General features: G+C 40.5%; 1 protein-coding gene across 2 annotated transcripts in view; it reads right to left on the reverse strand.

Moving 5' to 3' along the window:
* LOC139757125 (calcium-independent phospholipase A2-gamma-like) overlaps positions 1-26,718 on the reverse strand; it is a 174,311-nt gene that overhangs the window by 23,978 nt on the left and 123,615 nt on the right. For both annotated transcript variants that reach the window (XM_071677226.1, XM_071677225.1), the window contains exons 7-8: positions 15,052-15,257; positions 12,044-12,235 (exon numbers count right to left, since the gene is read on the reverse strand). In XM_071677226.1, the coding sequence (XP_071533327.1) occupies positions 12,044-12,235; positions 15,052-15,257 (398 nt within the window). The remainder of the gene's footprint in view (positions 1-12,043; positions 12,236-15,051; positions 15,258-26,718) is intronic.

Raw genomic sequence — 26,718 nt, forward strand, 5'->3', positions numbered from 1 at the left:
CATCCCCAGTAGACTTCATACTTGCCCCTCTTTCCAAAACTCTTGCATTCACCTCCCTAACAACCCCATCCATAAACAAATTAAACAACCATGGAGACATCACACACCCCTGCCGCAAACCTACATTCACTGAGAACCAATCACTTTCCTCTCTTCCTACACGTACACATGCCTTACATCCTCGATAAAAACTTTTCACTGCTTCTAACAACTTGCCTCCCACACCATATATTCTTAATACCTTCCACAGAGCATCTCTATCAACTCTATCATATGCCTTCTCTAGATCCATAACTGCTACATACAAATCCATTTGCTTTTCTAAGTATTTCTCACATACATTCTTCACATATTTTTCTTTCTTTCAAACTATTCGCTATTTCCCGCATTAGCGAGGTAGCGTTAAGAACAGAGGACTGGGCCTTTGAGGGAATACCCTCACCTGGCCCAATTCTCTGTTCCTTCTTTTGGAAAATTAAAAAAAAACGAGAGGGGAGGATTTCCAGCCCCCCGCTCCCTCCCCATTTAGTCGCCTTCTACGACACGCAGGGAATACGTGGGAAGTATTCTTTCTCCCCTATCCCCCAGGAATGATACATATATATATATCTAATGCGGGAAATGGTGAATAGTTTAAAAGAAAAGAAAAGATATATATATATATATAGAAGCAGTGAAAAGTTTTTATCGAGGATGTAAGGCATGTGTACGTGTAGGAAGAGAGGAAAGTGATTGGTTCTCAGTGAATGTAGGTTTGCGGCAGGGGTGTGTGATGTCTCCATGGTTGTTTAATTTGTTTATGGATGGGGTTGTTAGGGAGGTGAATGCAAGAGTTTTGGAAAGAGGGGCAAGTATGAAGTCTACTGGGGATGAGAGAGCTTGGGAAGTGAGTCAGTTGTTGTTTGCTGATGATACAGCGCTGCTGGCTGATTCATGTGAGAAACTGCAGAAGCTGGTGACTGAGTTTGGTAAAGTGTGTGAAAGAAGAAAGTTAAGAGTAAATGTGAATAAGAGCAAGGTTATTAGGCACAGTAGGGTTGAGGGTCAAGTCAATTGGGAGGTGAGTTTGAATGGAGAAAAACTGGAGGAAGTGAAGTGTTTTAGATATCTGGGAGTGGATCTGGCAGCGGATGGAACCATGGAAGCGGAAGTGGATCATAGGGTGGGGGAGGGGGCGAAAATTCTGGGAGCCTTGAAGAATGTGTGGAAGTCGAGAACATTATCTCGGAAAGCAAAAATGGGTATGTTTGAAGGAATAGTGGTTCCAACAATGTTGTAAGGTTGCGAGGCATGGACTATGGATAGAGTTGTGCGCAGGAGGATGGATGTGCTGGAAATGAGATGTTTGAGGACAATGTGTGGTGTGAGGTGGTTTGATCGAGTAAGTAACGTAAGGGTAAGAGAGATGTGTGGAAATAAAAAGAGCGTGGTTGAGAGAGCAGAAGAGGGTGTTTTGAAATGGTTTGGTCACATGGAGAGAATGAGTGAGGAAAGATTGACCAAGAGGATATACGTGTCGGAGGTGGAGGGAACGAGGAGAAGAGGGAGACCAATTGGAGGTGGAAAAATGGCGTGAAAAAGATTTTGTGTGATCGGTGCCTGAATATGCAGGAGGGTGAAAGGAGGGCAAGGAATAGAGTGAATTGGAGCGATGTGGTATACCGGGGTTGACGTGCTGTCAGTGGATTGAATCAAGGCATGTGAAGCGTCTGGGGTAAACCATGGAAAGCTGTGTAGGTATGTATATTTGCGTGTGTGGACGTATGTATATACATGTGTATGGGGGTGGGTTGGGCCATTTCTTTCGTCTGTTTCCTTGCGCTACCTCGCACACGCGGGAGACAGCGACAAAAAAAAAAAATATATATATATATATATATATATATATATATTGTTTTGTTTGTTTCATACTATTCGCCATTTCCCGCATTAGCGAGGTAGCGTTAAGAACAGAGGACTGGGCCTTAGAGGGAATATCCTCACCTGGCCCCCGTCTTTGTTCCTTCTTTTGGAAAATTAAAAAAAAAAAGAGAGGGGAGGGTTTCCAGGCACCTGCTCCCTCCCCTTTTAGTCGCCTTCTACGACACGCAGGGAATACGTGGGAAGTATTCTTTCTCCCCTATCCCCAGGGATAATATATATATATATATATATATATATATATATATATATATATATATATATATATATAAATATATATATATATATATATATATATATATTGGGAGCGGGGGGCTGGAAATCCTCCCCTCTCGTTTTTTTTTCTTTTTTTTTTCCAAAAGAAGTAACAGAGAACGAGGCCAGGTGAGGATATTCTCTCAGAGGCCCAGTCCTCTGTTCTTAACGCTACCTTGCTAACACGGGAAATGGCGAATAGTAGGAAAGAAAAGAAATATATATATATATTTTTTTCACACTATTCGCCATTTCCCGCAATAGCGAGGTAGCGGTAAGAACAGAGGACTGGGCCTTTGAGGGAACATCCTCACCCGGCACCCTTCTCCGTTCCTTCCTTTGGAAAATTAAAAAAAAAAACGAGGGGAGGATTTCCTTCATACTATTCGCCACCTCCTGCATTAGCGAGGTAGCGTTAAGAACAGAGGGCTGGGCCTTTGAGGGAATATCCTCACCTGGCCCCCTTCTCTGTTCCTTCTTTTGGAAAATTAAAAAAAGAAAAAGAAAAAAAAATATATATATATCTTTTCTTTCAAACTATTCGCCATTTCCCGCGTTAGCAAGGTAGCATTAAGAACAGAGGACTGGGCCTCTGAGGGAATATCCTCACCTAGCCCCCTTCTCTGTTCCTTCTTTTGGAAAAAAAAAAAAAAAATTATTTTGCTTTGTTGCTGTCTCCCGCGTTAGCAGGGTAGCACAAGGAAAGAGACGAAAGAATGGCCCAACCCATCCACATATACATGTATATACATACACGTCCACACACGCAAATATACATACCTATACATCTCAACGTAAACATATATATACATACAGACATATACATATATACACATGTACATAATTCATACTGTCTGCCTTTATTCATTCCCATCGCCACCCCACCAGACATGAAATAACAACCCCCTCCCCCCGCATGTTTGCGAGGTAGCACTAGGAAAAGACAACAAAGGCCTCATTCATTCACACTCGGTCTCTAACTCTTACGTATAATGCACCGAAATCACAGCTCCCTTTCCACATCCAGGCCCCACAGAACTTTCCATGCCTTACCCCAGATGCTTCACATGCCCTGGTTCAGTCCACTGACAGCATGTTGACCCCGGCATACCACATCATTCCAATTAACTCTATTCCTTGCATGCCTTTCACCCTCCTGCATGTTTAGGCCCTGATCACTCAAAATCTTTTTCACTCCATCTTTCCATCTCCAATTCGGTCTCCTACTTCTCCTCGTTCCCTCCACGTATGACGCATATGTCCTCTTGGTCAATCTTTCCTCACTCATTCTCTCCATGTGACCAAACCATTTCAAAACACCCTCTTCTGCTCTCTCAATCACACTCTTTTTATTTACATACTTCTCTCTTACCCTATTATTACTTACTTGATCAAACCACCTCACACCACATATTGTCCTTAAACATCTCATTTCCAGCACATCCACCCTCCTCCACACAACTCTATCTATAGCCCATGCCTCACAACCATATAACATTGCTGGAACCACTATTCCTTCAAACATACCCATTTTTGCTTTCCAAGATAATGTTCTCGACTTCAAGACATTCTTCAACGCTCCCAAAACTTTTGCCCTCTCCCCCACCCTATGATTCACTTACGCTTTCATGGTTCCATCCACTGCCAAATCCACTTCCAGATATCTAAAACCACTTCCTCCAGTTTTTCTCCATTCAAACTTACCTCCCAATTGACTTGACTCTCAACCCTACTGTGCCTAATAACTTAGCTCTTACTCAATTTACTCTCAGCTTTCTTCTTTCACACACTTTACCAAACTCAGTCACCAGCTTCTGCAGTTTCTCACACAAATCAGCCACCAGTGCTGTATCATCAGCGAACAACAACTGACACTTCCCAAGCTCTCTCACTCACAACAGATTGCATACTTGCCCCTCTTTCCAAAACTCTTGCATTCACCTCCCTAACAACCCCAACCATAAACAAATTAAACAACCATGGAGACATCACACACCCCTGCCGCAAACCTACATTCACTGAGAACCAATCACTTTCCTTTCTTCCTACACGTACACATGCCTTACATCCTCGATAAAAACTTTTCACTGCTTCTAACAACTTGCCCCCCAAACCATATATTCTTAATACCTTCCACAGAGCATCTCTATCAACTCTATCATATGCCTTCTCCAGATCCATAAATGCTACATACAAATCCATTTGCTTTTCTAAATATTTCTCACATACATTCTTCAAAGCAAACACCTGGTCCACACATCCTCTACCACTTCTGAAACCACACTGCTCTTCCCCAATCTGATGCTCTGTACATGCCTTCACCCTCTCAATCAATACCCTCCCATATTATTTCCCAAGAATACTCAACAAACTTATACCTCTGTAATTTGAGCACTCACTTTTATCCTCTTTGCCTTTGTACAATGGCACTATGCAAGCATTCCTCCAATCCTCAGGCACCTCACCATGAGTCATGCATACATTTAATAACCTTACCAACCAGTCAACAATACAGTCACCCCCTTTTTTGATAAATTCCACAGCAATAACATCCAAACCTGCTGCCTTGCCGTTTTTCATCTTCTGCAAAGCTTTTACTACCTCTTCTCTGTTTACCAAATTATTCTCCCTAACCCTCTCACTTTTCACACCACCTCGACCAAAATACCCTATATCTGCCACTCTATTATCAAACACAATCAACAAACCTTCAAATTACTCACTCCATCTCCTTCTCACATCACCACGACTTGTTATCACTTCCCCCTTAGCACACTTCAATGATGTTCCCATTTGTTCCCTTGTGTTATGCACTTCATTTACCTCCTTCCAAAGCATCTTTTTATCCTCCCTAAAATTCTATGATACTATTTCACTCCAACTCTCATTCGCCCTCTTTTTCACCTCTTGCACCTTTCTCTTGACCTCCTGCCTCTTTCTTTTATACATCTCCCAGTCGTTTGCATTTTTTCCCTGCAAATGCCTCTCTCTTCTCTTTTCACTAATAATCTTACTTCTTCATCCCACCAGTCACTACCCTTTCTAATCTGCCCACCTCCCACGCTTCTCATGCCAGAAGCATCTTTTGCGCAAGCCATCACTGTTTCCCTTGATACATCCCACTCCTCCCCCACTCCCCTTACGTCCTTTGTTCTCATCTTTTTCCATTTTGTACTCAGTCTCTCCTGGTACTTCCTCACACTAGTCTCCTTCCCAAGTTCACTTACTCTCACCACTCTCTTCACCCCAACTTTCTCTCTTGTCTTCTGAAAACCTCTACAAATCTTCACCTTCGCCTCCACAATATAATGATCAGACATCCATCTAGTTGCATCTCTCAGCACATTAACATCCAAAAGTCTCCCTTTCACGCACCTATCAATTAACACGTAATCCAATAATGCTCTCTGGCCATCTCTTCTACTTACATATGTATTCTTATGTATATCTCTCTTTTTAAACCAGGTATTCCCAATCACCAGCCTTTTTTCAGCACAAAAATCTACAAGCTCTTCACTATTTCCAATTACAACACTGAATACCCCATGTACACCAATTATTCCCTCAACTGCCACATTACTCACCTTTGCATTCAAATCATCCATCACTATAACCTGGTCTCGTGCATCAAAACTACTAACACACTCACTCAGTTGCTCCCAAAACACTTGCCTCTCATGATCTTTCTTCTCATGCCCAGGTGCACATGCACCAATAATCACCCATCTCTCTCCATCCACTTTCAGATTTACCCATATCAATCTGGAGTTTACTTTCTTACACTCTATCACGTACTCCCACCACTCCTGTTTCAGGTGTAGTGCTAATCCTTCCTTGCTCTTGTCCTCTCACTAACAGCTGACTTTACTCCCAAGACATTCCCAAACCACTCTTCCCCTTTACCCTTGAGCTTCATTTCACTCAGAGCCAAAACATCCAAGTTCCTTTCCTCAAACACACTACCTATCTCTCCTCTCTCTCTCTCTATTATCTTTTTATTCATTTTGCTTTGTCGCTGTCTCCCGCGTTAGTGAGGTAGTGCAGGGAAATAGATGAAAGAATGGCCCAACCCACTCACATACACATATATATACATACACGTCCACACACCAAATCCACTCCAAGATATCTAAAACACTTCACTTCCTCCAGTTTTTCTCCATTCAAACTTACCTCCCAATTGACTTGACCCTCAACCCTACTGTACCTAATAACCTTGCTCTTATTCACATTTACTCTCAACTTTCTTCACCAAACTCAGTCACCAGCTTCTGCAATTTCTCACATGAATCAACCGCCACCGTTGTATCATCAGCGAACAACAAATGACTCACTTCCCAAGCTCTCTCATCCACAACAGACTTCATACTTGCCCCTCTTTCCAAAACTCTTGCATTCACCTCCCTAACAACCCCATCCATAAACAAATTAAACAACCATGGAGACATCACACACCCCTGCCGCAAACCAACATTCACTGAGAACCAATCACTTTCCTCTTTTCCTACACGTATACATGCCTTACATCCTCAATAAAAACTTTTCACTGCTTCTAACAACTTGCCTCCCACACCATATATTCTTAATACCTTCTACAGAGCATCTCTATCAACTCTATCATGTGCCTTCTCCACATCCATAAATGCTACATACAAATCCATTTGCTTTTCTAAGTATTTTTCACATACATCCTTCAAAGCAAACACCTGATCCACACATCCTCTACCACTTCTGAAACCACACTGCTCTTCCCCAATCTGATGCTTTGTACATGTCTTCACCCTCTCAATCAATACCCTCCCATATAATTTCCCAGGAATACTCAACAAACTTATACCTCTGTAATTTGAGCACTCACCTTACATATGTATACTTATGTATATCTCTCTTTTCAGCACACAAATCTACAAGCTCTTCACCATTTCCATTTACAACACATCTCTCTTACACTATTATTACTTAATCGATCAAACCACCTCACACCACATATTGTCCTCAAACATCTCATTTCCAGCTCATCCACCCTCCTCCGCACAACTCTATCCATAGCCCACGCCTCGCAACCATATAACACTGTTGGAACCACTATTCCTTCAAACATACCCATTTTTGCTTTCCGAGATAATACTTTCGACTTCCACACATTCTTCAACACTCCCAGAATTTTCACCCTCTCCCCCACCCTATGATTCACTTCTGCTTCCATGGTTCCATCTGCTGCCAAATTCACTCCCAGATATCTAAAACACTTCACTTCCTCCAGTTTTTCTCCATTCACACTTACCTCCCAATTGACTTGACCCTCAACCCTACTGTACCTAATAACCTTGCTCTTATTCACATTTACTCTCAACTTTCTTCTTTCACACACTTTACCAAATTCAGTCACCAGCTTCAGTTTCTCACATGAATCAGCCACCAGCGTTGTATCATCAGCGAACAACAACTGACTCACTTCCCAAGCTCTCTCATCCACAACAGACTGCATACTTGGCCCTCTTTCCAAAACTCTTGCATTCACCTCCCTAACAACCCCATCCATAAACAAATTAAACAACCATGGAGACATCACATACCCCTGCCGCAAACCTACATTCACTGAGAACCAATCACTTTTCTCTCTTCCTACATGTACACATGCCTTACATCCTCGATAAAAACTTTTCACTGCTTCTAACAACTTGTCTCCCACACCATATATTCTTAATACCTTCCACAGAGCATCTCTATTAACTCTATCATATGCCTTCTCCAAATCCATAGTATGCTACATACAAATCCATTTGCTTTTCTAAGTATTTCTCACATACATTCTTCAAAGCAAACACTTGATCCACACATCCTCTACCACTTCTGAAACCACACTGCTCTTCCCCAATCTGATGCCCTGTACATGCCATCACCCTCTCAATCAATACCCTCCCATATAATTTCCCAGGAATACTCAACAAACTTATACCTCTGTAATTTGAGCACTCACATTACATACGTATACTTATGTATATCTCTCTTTTCAGCACCCAAATCTACAAGCTCTTCACAATTTCCATTTACAACACTGAGCACACCATGTACACCAATTATGCCCTCAACTGCCACATTACTTACCTCTGCATTCAAATCACCCATCACTTTAAGCCTGTCTCGTGCATCAAAACTGTTAACACACCCACTCAGCTGTTCCCAAAACACTTGCCTTTCATGATCTTTCTTCTCATGCCCAGGTGCATAGGCACCAATAATCACCCATCTCTCTCCACCCACTTTCAGTTTTACCCATATCAATCTAGAGTTCACTTTCTTACACTCTATCACATACTCCCACAACTCCTGTTTCAGAAGTAGTGCTACTCCTTCCCTTGCTCTTGTCCTCTGACCAACTCCTGACTTTAGTCCCAAAGCATTCCCAAACCACTCTTCCCCTTTACCCTTGAGCTTCGTTTCACTCAGAGCCAAAACATCCAGGTTCCTTTCCTCAAACATACTACCTATCTGTCCTTTTTTCTCATCTTGGTTATATCCACACAAATTTAGACACCCCAATCTGAGCCTTCGAGGAGGATGAGCACTCCCCGAGTGACTCCTTCTTCCGTTTCCCCTTTTAGGAAGTTAGAATACAAGGAGGGGAGGGTTTCTAACCAGCCCCCCCCCCCCCCCCGCTCCTGTCCCTTCAGTTGCCTTCTACAACACTTGGGATTGCATGGGAAGTATTTTTTCTCCCTTATCCCCAGGGATACTATCTATCAAATACAAACATCTGGGATATGACTTCAGTCTTCACTGAAAAAGACACCGGTTTTGCACAAAACAATATAAACATATACAAAACATAATCATAGGTTAATAAAAAACAAGATAAGACTTTGAAAAGATATGTGATGTGAAGATATTAAAAAAAAAAAATAACCATAAAAGCCTCTTAAGGCAGTATGTCCATGAAGAATGTGTGGCTGATGCAAAATGGTGAGTAAGATCTATGGTAGTAAGTCTGACAATACTGTACAAGGACAAGAGATACACCGCACAAGAGATGGACATGTGCTGCAAAGTGAACTATCAACTATCTAAAGAAAGAGATTTTAAATGAAAATTCACAGGGAATACATTTTGACAGTGTGGAATGGACACCTGTTTGAGTATGGGTGGCAGAGTGGAGGGAAAAATTATGAATCACTTAAAAGAATGTTGAAGCCTTTGTTCACTTTAGTACACTGGACATAAACTGAGGGTATTGCTAGTAAACTGAAAGGCCATATGCATTTGATCCATTCTATGTAAATGAGAAAGAGAATAAGTGATATAAATGATACAACAAAAAACTTCTATCTAATTGGGTCTCCAAACCAATCTGGAGAAAGTGCCTTAAACGTACTTGTATGCTCAGCATGAAGCTAAGTTTAGAAAAAAGACCTACACCCTTTTCCATATTTGACCCTGTAGATGGATATTCACATATAATTTTTTCCTTAACATAATTCTGTAAGAATTCTTTACTATTAGCAGTACTACTCTCCCAGAACATCATGACCTATAACCTACCCAACAAAAGTATCTTGAAATCAATGAGAAAGTGCCATGCTGTTCACTATACTTTACACACAAATTTGTCTTCATTTCCAGTATCAAATATGAAGGAATCAACTGAATTTTTTTTCTTCATTTAAGGCCAAAAAAAGCTTTTACTGCCTTCCAAACTAATACATCTATTCTTCATGCCCCCCCCCCCTTTTTAAGACAGTCCAGTTGAAATTATTTTGACTTTCAAATTTTTCTGTCAATGAGGACAACCAAACATAAATCCCCTACTCATAAAGTATGTCCCTGAGCTCATACAAATATTTCTGCACTGTGCTATTTGTACCTTTGAAGCTGTTTTTAGCGCCTGTGCTGTAAACAGTTGCTTAACCAAGTACTACCTCTCAAACTGATCTGGCCCAATTACCCCAATAAGTGGCCCAAAATACCTCCCAAGCTGGCTCCTGAATTTATACAACTCCCCTCTGCATTTATTAAGCTGAACCCTACACTTTTAGAACAAGCCCCAAACAATTCTACAACTTGCCCTTGCATCACTGTATGTGACTCCTAATCTTTTAAAAAGAGGCTCTTCCACTTAAGGATATAGTATCTGCACCTTTTCAGCAAAAATTATACAACTAAAGCTGTTTTCTCCACCTCCACAGCTAAGCTCTGCATCTTCCAAGCTTGCCTATGCGAGTAAAAATCTCTTGCTATTTCCTCCACTTCTAGTCTGCTTCTGCATCTCTACAATTGGCCCACCTGTTACAGCTCTACAAATGGTCACTGTACATTTAAGCTGGCTTCCAAACTTCTGAGCAAGCCCAATAATGTATGAATGTCACTTGCATCTTTAGAAATGACATCTTTATAGCTTGCCCCAACATTTCTATATTGACCCCTGCACTCTGCTCATATACCTTCATGAATGGCTCCTGTATGCTATCAGCTGGCCTCTGTTACCTCTACAGCTGGCACTGCACATATACAATAGGTTAGTGCACATCTGTAACAGACTTCTGAACTTTAACAGCTGATTTTGACTCACTTCATATTACATAACTAAATCTCCCTCCTCTGGGTTACATGAAAATTCTCAGTGATTATTGAAAGATTCATTAAAACCCTCTTCTAATGCACTCCAATAATTGAAAGACTCAGTAAAAACCCCTTCTAATGCACTTCAAATTATTGGAATTCAGCTTCTAATGGACCTTTTAAACATCACTTGACTGAGCTTGTGATCTAAGGAAAAAGTCTGTGAATATCTGATACAAAGAATTTAGTCCAGGAAACCTTTACATATTAGAATGAAACTGGAATGTAACAGAACAGTCTGTAAGTTCCCAAGATCCAATACCATATATTCTTAATGGGATGCTGAGTAGCACATCACCTCCTTCCATGTTTTTCTTTTCTTCATTAATGTAAAGTGTTCTACACAGACTCTTGAGAAGTCTTATGACAAAAAAGAAGTTCAAGAGATGTGGCCCTATGACTGTAAAACTCCCTCCCCTTAAAGTAAATAAGTATGTAATTACACGTATATGTAGTTTTACACTAATTTACTCTAGTTTCATAGTGCAACAGTATTTTTTGTATATATACACCCCTGCAAAGATATATATTCTACGTGAAATTTCAAAATAAAACATGTCTGCCAGCCTGAGATGAGAATACAATTGGTCAAGATATATAAAAAACAGTGCTCATATTCTTATGCAAGTGGTGTTCTTGTGGTATATAGACCTATCTTTCTGTGTTCATCTAGGTAGAGAAGAGTGATACCAGTAATGCATGTCCTAGGTGGTCTAGGAAACACTTTAGCAATGCGAAAAGTTGAAAATATTTAAGCGTCATGAAAGTTGAGGTTTTCATGTCATTTCTGACCAAGAAGAGATTCAGGTGTTTCCATTCCAACCCAGTTGCTATTTCCTGTGATTTAGGGTAGCCTTTGCTACTCACTGAAATCTTTCTGCCTTCAGGGAGAAAGAGGAACACAAAGAACTACAGAACACACATCATCACTGGACCAGTGAATTCCAAGTGCCCCTGGGGGAAATTTGTGGTGTGCCAAATTCAGCGTCTGATGGACTGCCTTTCCCCTAATTAGTCTCTTAGAGTAGGGCTTCAGTAAATAGTGAAAATACATATATTTTGCTTACCCATTTTCATCTTTTAAATTCCTGTCATTCTTTTTCTGAACATACAGTTCCAGCCCACTGATCCTGTACTAAGGCAAATTCAGTCCAATCTAAAATCATGCTCAATCAATTTCACTGACCAGTGGAATGAGTGTACATAAAGAACCAAAATAATTTTCATGCTTATATATCACATTTTCACTTACCAATAAAATTAGATCACCAATTCTGAATTCAGAAAAATAACCTGGAGCAGCAGCAGAAGCTCTTGCTGCTTCCCACAGATGAGGCAATGATGTTCCCTGATAGTGACTGGTGACTCGATATGGAAGATTGTAATTGCGGAAGAGGTATGCCTGAATCCTATTAGTGTTAGCTGATGTAGCAACAAGGCAGATCTGAAAATAATAGAACTTCATACTATACGTTTGCTTTCCACAGTATGTAACATGAAAGCATAAATGTAAGGCAATCTCTTACATTTCACTTTCAGTGATAAGCTTTTCATGCAAACAATATATTCTTTCTTCTTCTATCCCTGGGGATAGTGGAGAAATAACACTACCCATGTATTTCCTGAATGACATAGAAAGCAACTAGAAGGGTGGGAGCAAGGGGGCTGGAAATCCCTTCTTCCTTGTATTTCAGTTTCTAAAATTAGGAATTATAAAAAGCAGCCAAACAAGGATTACTCATCCTTCTCAGATTGGGGTGTCTGAATGTGCATAGATGTAACCAAGATGAGAAGGCTCTGACTGAAACTCAGCTCATGGGGAAGGGGGAAAAATGGTTCAGGGGTGTTCTTGGAGTAAAGTTAATGGGTGAGAGCAAAGGAGGAGGTGGCACTTCTATGAATAGGTTAGCTTTGGTTTTGGCATATTATAATGAAAACTACAGAGGATGTAAGCAAAGGAAAGACATTTCTTTTTCTTTTCTATGCATTACCCTGCTAGTGTTGGAAACAATCAACCACCACAAAAAAACTTTTTTCTTAAGTTATCCTTTTTCTTAACTATTTGTTTTAATCTACTGCATGGCATAAAACTTATCTAAACTGTTATATCTATGTCACTCCAGAATATCAATAGGGGTGAGAGCAGACGGCTGGAAACCCTCCCCTCTTGTATTATCACTTCTGACAAACAGGAAGATAGGAAAAAGCTAAACAAGGATTTGTCTTAGATGGCTCAGGCTGAGGCATCTAAATGTACATGGTTATAATCATGAAGAAAAGATGGGAGAGACAGCAGCTACCTTTGCTGCGAGAAACCTGGATGTGCTAGTAATGGAGGAAATTAAGTTGAAGGGCAAGGAATCAAAATGATTTAAGAATGTTCAACAAGTAAAGGCTGGGGTTGCTGAGATGGCAACAACATAAGAAGGGGTGCTAATTCTAATGAAGAAGCTGTTGGCATATGTTAATGTGTAAGGACGTTATTTCAAGATTGATGAGAGTCAAAACAAAAGTACATTATGAGAGGTAGGGGACAGTTAATGCTTATGCAACTGGCAGGGAGAGGAATGAAAAAGAGATGAATGTTTTTTGGGGGAGATGAGTGAGTGATTTGGCAGTTCTGATGCAATGAACTTAATCCTAGGGATAAGGGATCTAAATAAGTATAAGAGTGGGAGATGAGACAATTCAGAGTATAACTGGGGAATTGGGGTACCTGATGTGAGCAAAAATAAGGAAATGTTTGTCAAGCTTTGTGGTGAAAGATGAACAGTGATTATGGATAAATGGTTGAAAAAATGGTGCACATACAACAGTTTGAGGCCTGAACATGCAAAAGGCATGGAAGGGATAGAGGGAACTGGAGTACGGTGGTATGCAGGGGATGACATGCTGTCACTGGGCTGAAACAGGGCATATGAAGAGGTCACGGAAACCACAGAAAGGTTTATGGGGCCTGGGTGTGGACAGGGAACCAGACGAGAGGACAAATGAAGGCAACAGTGAGGAAGTAGGAACTGGCAAAGTTGCCATGAAAATGACATGAGTATTTTGAAGATGTATGTATCAGATGAAAGGGTGGCAAATATGGAGTGCTTGGGATGAGGTAGCATACAAAGTGCAAGATAAAGATGGCATGTGCAACAGTTGATAATCTATATATTCCTGAGAAGACGCAATCCAATCAGAGCAGTATTGTTTAAAAAATTCAGAGTACTTACTAAATGAAACATACTGATGTTGAGCAAATGAAATTAATCATCATGTAAGTCCACACTGAACAACAGTGCTGCTTCTTACCCTTTAGTGCCTCATCCTTAACAGGCTACTGTAAGAGGGCAACTTTAGTGCTGTATATGCAAAGGCTCCTACCTAATGTTCCTACTGACAACATCTATCTGATGTTCCCACTTACTACTTCTACCTAATGCTCTTGTCTAAATGTTCCTACCTACTACTTCTTTCTATCTATTGTTCCTACCATTATGCCTAAAGGATAGTGCTCACCACAGGAAAATCTAGAATTGTGAAGAATGAGCTGTATGAGTTAAGTGTTGTCAAGTGTTATGTGACAAAAGAGATGTGTACATGTCTGTGGACAGAATGTCATTGGTCCACATATGGGTGAGGCAGAAAGAAAAGACACCTACCTGCAACTTGACGTTTATTGAAGTGTTGGCTCACTAAGCAGCCATCACTAACCCTCCCAATACCTAGTCAAGTAGTACTGGTAACATACCTCCCTAAACCTATCTATAGATAGATAGATCGCAAGTCTATAACAGACCTTTGCTGAAAAGCCAACAGATTCAGTCATTAGCAAAGTCACACACTAGGGTCAAGTACAACAGGGCCTGCTATTCTAAAAGTTTCTCTGAACCACATACAATAAAAACTAATACCTTTCAAGTAAGTGAACAGCCTAGGGGTACAATCAATGATCAATAAAGACTCATTAGAAATCATTTTTCTCTATGACTATTTTACAGTTCACAAGAAACCAACACACTATCAACTAATGAGATAAGGTTTCATCTTTTGCCCTTGTCCATTCTTCTGATGCTTGGTTAACATTCAGGATATGAGCAAAAAAAACTTTGAACAGGATTGCTGATATAATTTCATCTGTATTTGTGGAAACAATTGACTGGTACACATAAGATGATTTACTGGGATCCATCACACTTAAGTGACCATAACTATATAACATGCTTTCTTCAGGCACTGCAAAAAAGAAAAAAGTGAATCATCGTATCTTACCTTAGGAGAATCGGGATCTCGTGCTGTTTCAATGAGAGATTTCTCTCCCATGTATTCCTTGAGAAGTTCTGTCCAAGAATCAGAATCATAGTAAGAATTCCTCATAAAAAGGCTAGTGGCCCCCTTAAATGTTGTCTGTGTAAAAATTTTAGTGCTCAGCTCCCTATAAAGTGTTTCACACTCATCCAATGGAATTCGATGAACACCTGTAGAAAAAAGATTATGTATTAATCAAAATGTAACCATAATGTACTTTAGGAATCATGGAAATAAAGGAAGAAAACCTATGAGTAGGAACTCTAATATTGTTTTTGACAAGCATCAACATATTCTTACAATCATTTCTTTTTTTTTTTATTTTTTTATTTTTTTTTTGGCTTTGTCGCTGTCTCCCGCGTTTGCGAGGTAGCGCAAGGAAACAGATGAAAGAATGGCCCAACCCACCCCCATACACATGTATATACATAAGTCCACACACGCAAATATACATACCTACACAGCTTTCCATGGTTCACCCCAGACGCTTCACATGCCTTGATTCAATCCACTGACAGCACGTCAACCCCGGTATACCACATCGCTCCAATTCACTCTATTCCTTGCCCTCCTTTCACCCTCCTGCATGTTCAGGCCCCGATCACACAAAATCTTTTTCACTCCATCTTTCCACCTCCAATTTGGTCTCCCTCTTCTCCTCGTTCCCTCCACCTCTGACACATATATTCTCTTGGTCAATCTTTCCTCACTCATTCTCTCCATGTGCCCGAACCATTTCAAAACACCCTCTTCTGCTCTCTCAACCACGCTCTTTTTATTTCCACACATCTCTCTCTTACCCTTACGTTACTTACTCAATCAAACCACCTCACACCACATATTGTCCTCAAACATCTCATTTCCAGCACGTCCATCCTCCTGCGCACAACTCTATCCATAGCCCACGTCTCGATACCATACAACATTGTTGGAACCACTATTCCCTTAAACATACCCATTTTTGCTCTCCGAGATAATGTTCTCGACTTCCACACATTCTTCAAGGCTCCCAGAATTTTCGCCCCCTTCCCCACCCTATGATCCACTTCCGCTTCCATGGTTCCATCCGCTGCCAGATCCACTCCCAGATATCTAAAACACTTCACTTCCTCTAGTTTTTCTCCATTCAAACTCACCTCCCAATTGACTTGACCCTCAACCCTACTGTACCTAATAACCTTGCTCTTATTCACATTTACTCTTAACTTTCTTCTTTCACACACTTTACCAAACTCAGTCACCAGCTTCTGCAGTTTCTCACATGAATCAGCCACCAGCGCTATTACATAACACCAAAGCCCCCTCTTCAAGAGTTCCTGCAGCTTCAATGCTGTGCTACAACTATTAGCTAAGAAAGGATGGAATCATCTGAAGTTAGGAGTTCTTCAACAAGACTCTGCTCCAATGATACACCATTGCTGAATGAGGACTTATACTTGCAATGTAACCATAAGCTTGAGCATACCATGATCAATTTCGTGGGTATATCACTTACAACATTCTCAATATCCATGCTAGTGTGTGTGTACAAAGATAAGATATACCACTGATGGTCCCTCTCATTTTATCATACACCCTGACATGTTGGTATAAGAAATTTTTCCGTAACATGTACTGGGAAAACATACTTCAGGGGGCCCATTGGCCCATGTCTAGGTTGTCTGTTTTGAACTTAAAGCTAAAGCACATAAAAAATTGAGGTAATTCAACATGAATCTATCATAATCAAAACATGAGTCAGATCTTACTAAATGAGCTTTATGCACCATCCCATCCTCTGCTGCACTTCATTGTAAATGAAGTGCCTGGAATGTGAAAATGGAATGTGATATTTTCCTTCCATGCTCATTCAGTATATAACTGCACTGATGAAATATTTACCAAACCAAATTTTGAAGTTATTCATTGTCTTCACATTTACAATATTTGATGGTAACTCATTCTAAAGTTCAATACATCTATTTAGTTAACCCCAAGTTCACCACATGGGAACATGATCAGCCACCTTGAAACCCATCCATCTCGGAAGTAACCCCAATCTCTCAACCTCACAAGACCATACATAAACATTCAACTCTACATCAGCAGACCAGAAATTTACAACACAGTCCATTTCAGTGGCTCAGCACTAATCCAAAAGTCAGTGAGAAATAAAACTAAAAACAAAAAATAAGCAAAAGTAATTTTCAACCCTTATACCTCAATAACAAAAATAATTAAACATAATGTGCAACACTGGACAAACATACACTCTGACTTTATAAATGCATACATGATGAAAACACCAGATATTGTTCTGGTAAACAGCAATGGTATTTTGAGCTACATATCAATCAAAATCACGGGATTTTTAACCTAACAAATGAACCACTATCATAAGTTACATGTGGGTGTGGTCTCAGCTGTCAGGAATACAATACAAAATCTTCAACGCCTTTCACTTCTCAGACACCTTACCAGTAAAAATAATGATGTCACTGGGACCACTAAATGCTATTACAAACTATGCCCCCCAAATACACACACACAGGGTAGGGATATCTAATGTTACCAGATCACTTTATATAAGATTGTCAGGATATCAGAACCAGCCTACATCACTGGTGATTTTCATGCCAGACATACAAACCTCAGGCACCCTACCACAAACACCACAGGCAGAAATATATTAAAACTAATAGATTTTGACATTTGTCACCTGGAGCCAAACTTACCAACCTATATAGTTCAATCAGCCATGACAACAATGGATCTAATACTTAGTCATTGGTAAATCCTACCACACTATCCACACTACAAAAGGTGACTTCATAATCAGCAATCATATTCCCATGAAGGTCACTAATTCAATTTCTCCATTCCTCATTCCTGGTACACACAGCTGCCTGCCCAGAAAGTCAACTGGAACCTATCCAGTGATACACTTAACTACAATCTCACCAGTACTGACTTGAAAGAGGAGCAAACTGATGAAACAGACAATGCTCTAGATAGATGGTATGAAACCACTGAAAATGTGCAATCAGCTGCAATTCCTGTCAACAGCTCAAGACATTACCATACCCTCTACCCACTCAAGAAATAATCAAACTAAACACTGTTTCCACAGTGTTCTAACCTATGCCAACTCCTTCCTACCTTCATACTATTCGCCATTTCCCGCATTAGCGAGGTAGCGTTAAGAACAGAGGACTGGGCCTTTAAGGGAATATCCTCACCTGACCCCCTTCTCTGTTCCTGCTTTTGGAAAATTATAAAAAAAAAAAACTCCTATAGCTAGATATGCTCTAAACCAAAAAAAGTAAAGACCACCAGCAGACCTTAATAGATAAAGCAAGAGAACAACATAATCTGCACTGGAAAAATGCAATTAACTCCCTTGCATAGAAATAGGGTGACCCAAAGGGACTCTGGCAAAGGGTCAGATGCTTACAGGGGAATCGCTGAAGTGACATCAATTATCTGAAAAATGATAATTAACGAAACAGATGATGAAGGTAGGGTAACAGAATTCATGAACAAATGGAAAGTGGTGTTCAAGATTACACCTAAAATACAAACTATAACCAAGATCTTGAAAAAGAAATAATTGACTGACTAACTCAGAACAGAGAAAGAAACATTCCATACCATGCCACAGACTCAGCCTGATTGTCCTCTAACAACTGTTTCTCAATGGCAATGAGTTCAACTTGCTGAAATTTCACAAAGCTATCCAGAAAAGCAAAAACTCATCCCAAAGAAAAAGTAAATTAAGTAAGAGGCAAATCAGCATGCTACCCCTCAATACCCTCTCAACATCTACAGTGATAAGCTAAGCAAAAGATATTTTCCCTGAAGGTTCAAAGAGGCCAGAGTAACAATGATACCACAGTGAGGAATGCCAGAAACAGACGCAAAGAAATACGGCCCCATATACCTCTTAGAAATCCTGGGGAAACTTTTTCAAAAAATCATAAATCCTAGATTATGTGGACACCTTGAAAACAACCTGCAGCAACAACTACAGGAGAAATATTGTTATTTCTATAGGGCAAGGAATAAATTGCATAGCCATACAAATAGACATAAGCAAAGTTTTTGAAAAGTGTGGACAAATAGTTTATAACATAAACTTGGGAAGTGAGTCAGTTGTTGTTCGCTGATGATACAGCGCTGGTGGCTGATTCATGTGAGAAACTGCAGAAGCTGGTGACTGAGTTTGGTAAAGTGTGTGAAAGAAGAAAGTTAAGAGTAAATGTGAATAAGAGCAAGGTTATTAGGTACAGTAGGGTTGAGGGTCAAGTCAATTGGGAGGTGAGTTTGAATGGAGAAAAACTGGAGGAAGTGAAGTGTTTTAGATATCTGGGAGTGGATCTGGCAGCGGATGGAACCATGGAAGCGGAAGTGGATCATAGGGTGGGGGAGGGGGCGAAAATTCTGGGAGCCTTGAAGAATGTGTGGAAGTCGAGAACATTATCTCGGAAAGCAAAAATGGGTATGTTTGAAGGATAGTGGTTCCAACAATGTTGTATGGTTGCGAGGCGTGGACTATGGATAGAGTTGTGCGCAGGAGGATGGATGTGCTGGAAATGAGATGTTTGAGGACAATGTGTGGTGTGAGGTGGTTTGATCGAGTAAGTAACGTAAGGGTAAGAGAGATGTGTGGAAATAAAAAGAGCGTGGTTGAGAGAGCAGACGAGGGTGTTTTGAAATGGTTTGGTCACATGGAGAGAATGAGTGAGGAAAGATTGACCAAGAGGATATACGTGTCGGAGGTGGAGGGAACGAGGAGAAGAGGGAGACCAAATTGGAGGTGGAAAGATGGAGTGAAAAAGATTTTGTGTGATCGGGGCCTGAACATGCAGGAGGGTGAAAGGAGGGCAAGGAATAGAGTGAATTGGAGCGATGTGGTATACCGGGGTTGACGTGCTGTCAGTGGATTGAATCAAGGCATGTGAAGCGTCTGGGGTAAACCATGGAAAGCTGTGTAGGTATGTATATTTGCGTGTGTGGACGTATGTTTATACATGTGTATGGGGGTGGGTTGGGCCATTTCTTTCGTCTGTTTCCTTGCGCTACCTCGCAAACGCGGGAGACAGCGACAAAGCAAAAAAAAGAAAAAAAAAAAAAAAAAGTACAACAACCAGGGATACCAGAAATAAGAGCTGACTATTATATAAATTCTATATCAATGCACAAAAGAAATCATTATAAACTTTTTGTCATCCAAATTTCCTAAACTAAGCAAGATCACCAACAATATTCATAACTTAAACAGGTGACATTCGGCCATCAATTAGTGCCATGAGCATGGACATTTTCTCTGCCGATGATGCCACTCAAATAGGAGTCTTGAATAACCACTCCCAAAATATACCTGTTTAGTACAGTGTGAGGCAACCTGACCAAACAAACTGAGAAAAGACTGGAAGATAAAAACAAATATAAACAAATTTACTATAGGGGCACTACGAAGAATAAAACCCATCAATATAATCACAAAAAGTACCACAATAATAAACAAAAAGAGCTGCAAATCATATCAACAAGAAATCTACACAAAGAAAAGTAATCCAAACTAATCTGTATAGAGTCTGCCTTCCTCCAGAGTTCCATAAATTACAACTGAACAAGGCTAAGATAAAATCTGCCCTAACCTACTCACCCACACCAATGTTCCTCACCTTTGAATTATGCATACTGAAGTTACAGAGGATACAAAATAAGACTCTACAATGCATCACAACCAAAAAATACCCCTACATTGGAAACACAGTAGAACAGCACAAACAATTAAAGGTTAAACCAGTCAGTTCATGCCTAAGAAAGTAGCCCAAAAAGTACAGCAGAGACTTGAAAAGTGATGAAACAAACTAGACAAATTTGAGATCTCAACAATAAACATGGAACATTCTTCATTCCCTCAAAGCCTCAAACACTCATCCAACAATATACATAATGAATAAAGTTTAGCTGAGGTTGGTGAATCTCATTCAGAAAACCAAAAACATGCATCAAAAAAATTACACCATGCACTTGTACACACTTCAATCTTCTTTTCCATTTCAAACTATCCCTTCTCCTATCTAACCTCTTCTTCCTCTCCTTTACCCATCCCAGAAATAAAGATGTTACCACCATTGGCAAAACTTCTCTATTTATGCTACTATACATATAATATCTTTAGAGATATCACTCAAATATTACAGAGATTATAACAAAATAAAGACAAAATAATAATTCCATTAATATCTAATGTGAATAAGAGCAAGGTTATCAGGTACAGTAGGGGTGAGGGTCAAGACAATTGGGAGGTAAGTTTGAATGGAGAAAAACTGGAGGAAGTTAAGTGTTTTAGATATCTGGGAGTGGATATGGCAGCGGATGGAACCATGGAAGCAGAAGTGAATCATAGGGTGGGGGAGGGGGCGAAAATTCTGGGAGCCTTGAAGAATGTGTGGAAGTCAAGAACATCATCTCCGAAAGCAAAAATGGCTATGTTTGAAGGAATAGTGGTTCCAACAATGTTGTATGGTTGCGAGGCGTGGGCTATGGATAGAGTTGTGTGCAGGAGGGTGGATGTGCTGGAAATGAGATGTTTAAGGACAATATGTGGTGTGAGGTGGTTTGATCGAGTAAGTAATGTAATGGTAAGAGAGATGTATGGAAATAAAAAGAGTATGGTTGAGAGAGCAGAAGAGGGTGTTTTGAAATGGTTTGGGCACATGGAGAGAATGAGTGAGGAAAGATTGACCAAGAGGATATATGTGTCGGAGGTGGAGGAAATGAGAAGTGGGAGACCAAATTGGAGGTGGAAAGATGGAGTGAAAAAGATTTTGAGTGATTGGGGCCTGAACATGCAGGAGGGTGAAAGGCGGGCAAGGAATAGAGTGAATTGGATTGATGTGGTATACTGGGGTCAACATGCTGTCAATGGATTGAATCAGGGTATGTGAAGCGTCTGGGGTAAACCATGGAAAGTTCTGTGGGGCCTGGATGTGGAAAGGGAGCTGTGGTTTCGGGCATTACTGCATGACAGCTAGAGACTGAGTGTGAACGAATGTGGCCTTTGTTGTCTTTTTCCTAGCGCTACCTCGCACACATGAGAAGGAGGGGGATGTTATTCCATGTGTGGCGAGGTGGCAATGGGAATGAATAAAGGCAGACAGTGTGAATTGTGTGCATGTGTATATATGTATGTGTCTGTGTGTGTATATATGTGTACATTGAGATGTATGGGTATGTATATCTGTGTGTGTGGACGTGTATGTATATACATGTGTATGGGGGTGGGTTGGGCCATTTCTTTCGTCTGTTTCCTTGCGCTACCTTGCAAACGTGGAAGATAGCGACAAAGCAAAATATATAAATAAATATCAATATCTAAAGTAGAAAAATATCAAGATAAAACAAACTTTGTTGCAACACTGTCTACTGTTACCTATAATGTATTTATCTATTTATAATAACACTTTGTCGCTGTCTCCTGCGTTAGCGAGGTAGCACAAGGAAACAGACGAAAGAATGGCCCAACCCACCCACATACACATGTATATACATACATGTCCACACACGTACATATACATACCCATACATCTCAACGTATACATATATGTACACATACAGACATATACATATATAAATATGTACATAATTCATACTGTCTGCCCTTATTCATTCCCGTCGCCACCCTGCCACAAATGAAATTTCAACCCCCTCCCCCCGCACATGCGCGAGGTAGTGCTAGGAAAAGACAACAAAGGCCACATTCATTCACACTCAGTCTCTAGTTGTCATGTATAATGCACCGAAACCACAGCTCCCTTTCCACATCCAGGCCCCACAGAACTTTCTACGGTCTACCCCAGACACTTCACATGCCCTGTTCAACCCACTAACAGCACGTCGACCCCGGTATACCACATCATTCCAATTCACTCTATTTCTTGCACGCCTTTCACCCTCCTGCATGTTCAGGCCCCGATCACTCAAAATCGTTTTCACTCCATCTTTCCACCTCCAATTTGGTCTCCCACTTCTCGTTCCCTCCAACTCTGACGCATATATCCTCTTTGTCAATCTTTCCTCACTCATTCTCTCCATGTGACCAAACCATTTCAAAACACTCTCTTCTGCTCTCTCAACCACACTCTTTTTATTATCACACATCTCTTTTACCCTTTCATTACTTCTCGATCAAACCACCTCACACCACATACTGTCCTCAAACATCTCATTTCCAGCACATCCACCCTCCTCCACACAACTCTATCTATAGCCCACACCTCACAACCATACAACATTGTTGGAACCACTATTCCTTCAAACATACCCATTTTTGCTTTCCAAGATAATGTTCTTGATTTCCACAAATTCTTCAACACCCCCTCCCCCACCCTATGATTCACTTCCGCTTCCATGGTTCCATCCACTGCCAAGTCCACTCCCAGATATCTAAAACACTTCCCTTCCTCCAGTTTTTCTCCATTCAGGGAATACCTAGTTTAAAAAGAGAGATATACATAAGTATACGTATGTAAGTAGGAGAGATGGCCAGAGAGCATTACTGGATTACGTGTTAACTGATAGGCGCATGAAAGAGAGAGTTTTGGATGTTAATGTGCTGAGAGGTGCAACTGGAGGGATGTCTGATCATTATCTTGTGGAGGCAAAGGTGAAGATTTGTAGAGGTTTTCAGAAAAGAAGAAAGAATGTTGGGGTGAAGAGAGTGGTGAGAGTCATTGAGCTTGGAAAGGAGACTTGTGTGAGGGAGTACCAAGAGAGACTAAGTACAGAGTGGAAAAAGGTGAGATCAAAGGACGTAAGGGGAGTGGGGGAGGAGTGGGATGTATCTAGGGAAGCAGTGATGGCTTTGCAAAAGATGCATGTGGCATGAGAAGCTTGGGAGGTGGACAGATTAGAAAGGGTACCGAGTGGTGGAATAAAGAAGTAAGATTGTTAGTGAAAGAGAAGAGAGAGGCATTTGGATGATTTTTGCTGGGAAATAATGCAAATGACTGGGAGATGTGTAAAAGAATGAGGCAGGAGGTCAAGAGATAGGTACAAGAGGTCAAAAAGAGGGCAAATAAGAGTTGGGGTGAGAGAGTATCATTAAATTTTAGGGAGAATAAAAAGATATTTTGGAAGGAGGTACATAAAGTGCGTAAGAAAAGGGAACAAATGAGAACTTCAGTGGAGGGGGCTAATGGGGAGGTGATAACATGTAGTGGTGATGTGAGAAGATGGAGTGAGTATTTTGAAGGTTTGTTGAATGTGTTTGATGATAGAGTGGCAGATATAGCGTGTTTCGGTCAAGGTGGTGTGCAAAGTGAGAGGGTTAGGGAAAATGATTTGGTAAACGGAGAAGAGGTAGTATAAGCTTTGCGGAAGATGAAAGCTGGCAAGGCAGCAGGTTTGGATGGTATTACAGTGGAATTTATTAGGAAAGGGGGTGACTGTATTGTTGACAGGTTGGTAAGGTTATCTAATGTATGTATGACTCATGGTGAGGTACCTGACGATTGACAGAATGCTTGCATAGCGCCACTGTATAAAGGCAAAGGAGATAAAAGTGAGTGCTCAAATTACAGAGGTATAAGTCTGTTGAGTATTCCTGGGAAATTTTATGGGAGGGTATTGATTGAGAGGGTGAAGACATATACAGAGCATCAAATTGGGGAAGAGCAGTGTGGTTTCAGAAGTGGTAGAGGATGTGTGGATCAGGTGTTTGCTTTGAAGAATGTATGTGAGAAATACTTAGAAAAACAAATGGATTTGTATGCAGCATTCATGGATCTGGAGAAGGCATTTGATAGAGTTGATAGGGATGCTCTGTGGAAGGTATTAAGAATATATGGTGTGGGAGGCAAGTTGTTAGAAGCAGTGAAAAATTTTTTATCGAGGATGTAAGGCATGTGTACACGTAGGAAGAGAGGAAAGTGATTGGTTCTCAGTGAATGTTGGTTTACGGCAGGGGTGCAGGATGTCTCCATGGTTGTTTAATTTGTTTATGGATGGGGTTGTTAGGGAGGTGAATGCAAGAGTTTTGGAAAGAGGGCCAAGTATAAAGTCTGTTGGGGATGAGAGAGCTTGGGAAGTGAGTCAGTTGTTGTTCACTGATGATACAGCACTGGTAGCTGATTCGGGTGAAAAACTGCGGAAGCTGGTAACTGAGTTAGGTAAAGTGTGTGAAAGAAGAAAGCTAAGTGTAAATGTGAATAAAAGTAAGGCTATTAGGTACAGTACAGTAAGGTACAGTAGGTACAGTATGGTTGATGACATAAAAATGTTTTTACAAATCTATAGCAGACAAAAGTGAATCATACAAAATGGGACAGAAAACTTTTTTTGAAAGGTTAGAAGGTTAAAAATGGATGGAATAGTTGTTTTGAAAATAAGAAACATTACATTCCATGGATAATGGTAGAATTTTCTTCAAGGTATAAGCCACATTAAGTTTTAAGTTAATACTTGTTACAAGAGCTCATGCAAACTCCAAAGTAGAGGTATCGATCCTAAGCCAATAAAGTCTTTACGTGTTATGACACAATTGTATAAAGTTTCATGCATGTGCAATTTAGTTAAGAACTAGGTACAACATTTTATATGGGGTCTAACTAAAGTATAGTTCAAATGAGTGTTATGAGCCTCATGCCAATCAGTTCTTTAGATACTATGAAACAACCATTATAGAGTTTCAAGAATACCTGATTAATACTTTTGACCTTATGACCAAGGTTAGGTTGTAGGTTAAACTGTTACTCCTAACAACAAGAGAATGTTGAACAAAGAGACAGACTGACAGATGAATGCAGCAGAGAGGGCAATCCCTAAGTATCTGTCATGCTATGCAGGTGACAGAAAAAGGACTTGGGGAAACATGAGTTTGAACCATAACCATAGAACAGAAGACAAAGTTTCAGGATTCATTATGCTGAAATGAAATACAAGAGAGTATATTGGGAATTAAGATAACAGGAAACCTGATGGTCCATGATGATATTATCTGCTTTATATGACAAACCTATGGTAAAAACAGGATAGCAAAGAAAATGGCACCTTCCCACCCACCTCTTCTGCAGACTCAACTCATGAAAAGAAAAAATTAAAAGAAAACAACATGTACTATGGGGGAAACATACTGCCATGAAAATAGATGAGAGTGTAAACAGGAAATTTTCCACTAGTTCAACAATGACAGAACTGGGCTGAAATGTGAAAAAAAAAATACAGGGCTGAATGACATCTCATGAAACAGGACTATTTACTGACAACACATTACATTTCAGTATTTTTTTACTATCATTATCATACTTTGTTGCAGGCTCCCGCGTTAGCGAGGTAGACCAAGGAAGCAGACGAAAGAATGGCCAAACCCACCCACATACAAATGTATATACATACACGTCCACACACGCACATATACATACACTCCCCTCCCCCCACATGCATGTGAGGTAGCACTAGGAAAAGACAACAAAGGCCACATTCGTTCACACTCAGTTTCTAGCTGTCATGAATAATGCACAAACCCACAGCTCCCTTTCCACATCTAGGCCCCACAAAACTTTCCATGGTTTACCCCAGACGCTTCACATGCCCTGGTTCAATCCATTGACAGCATGATGACCCCGGTATACCACATCGTTC

The sequence above is a fragment of the Panulirus ornatus genome, chromosome 24 (assembly GCF_036320965.1).
Source record: "Panulirus ornatus isolate Po-2019 chromosome 24, ASM3632096v1, whole genome shotgun sequence".
Classification (NCBI taxonomy): Eukaryota; Metazoa; Arthropoda; class Malacostraca; order Decapoda; family Palinuridae; genus Panulirus; species Panulirus ornatus.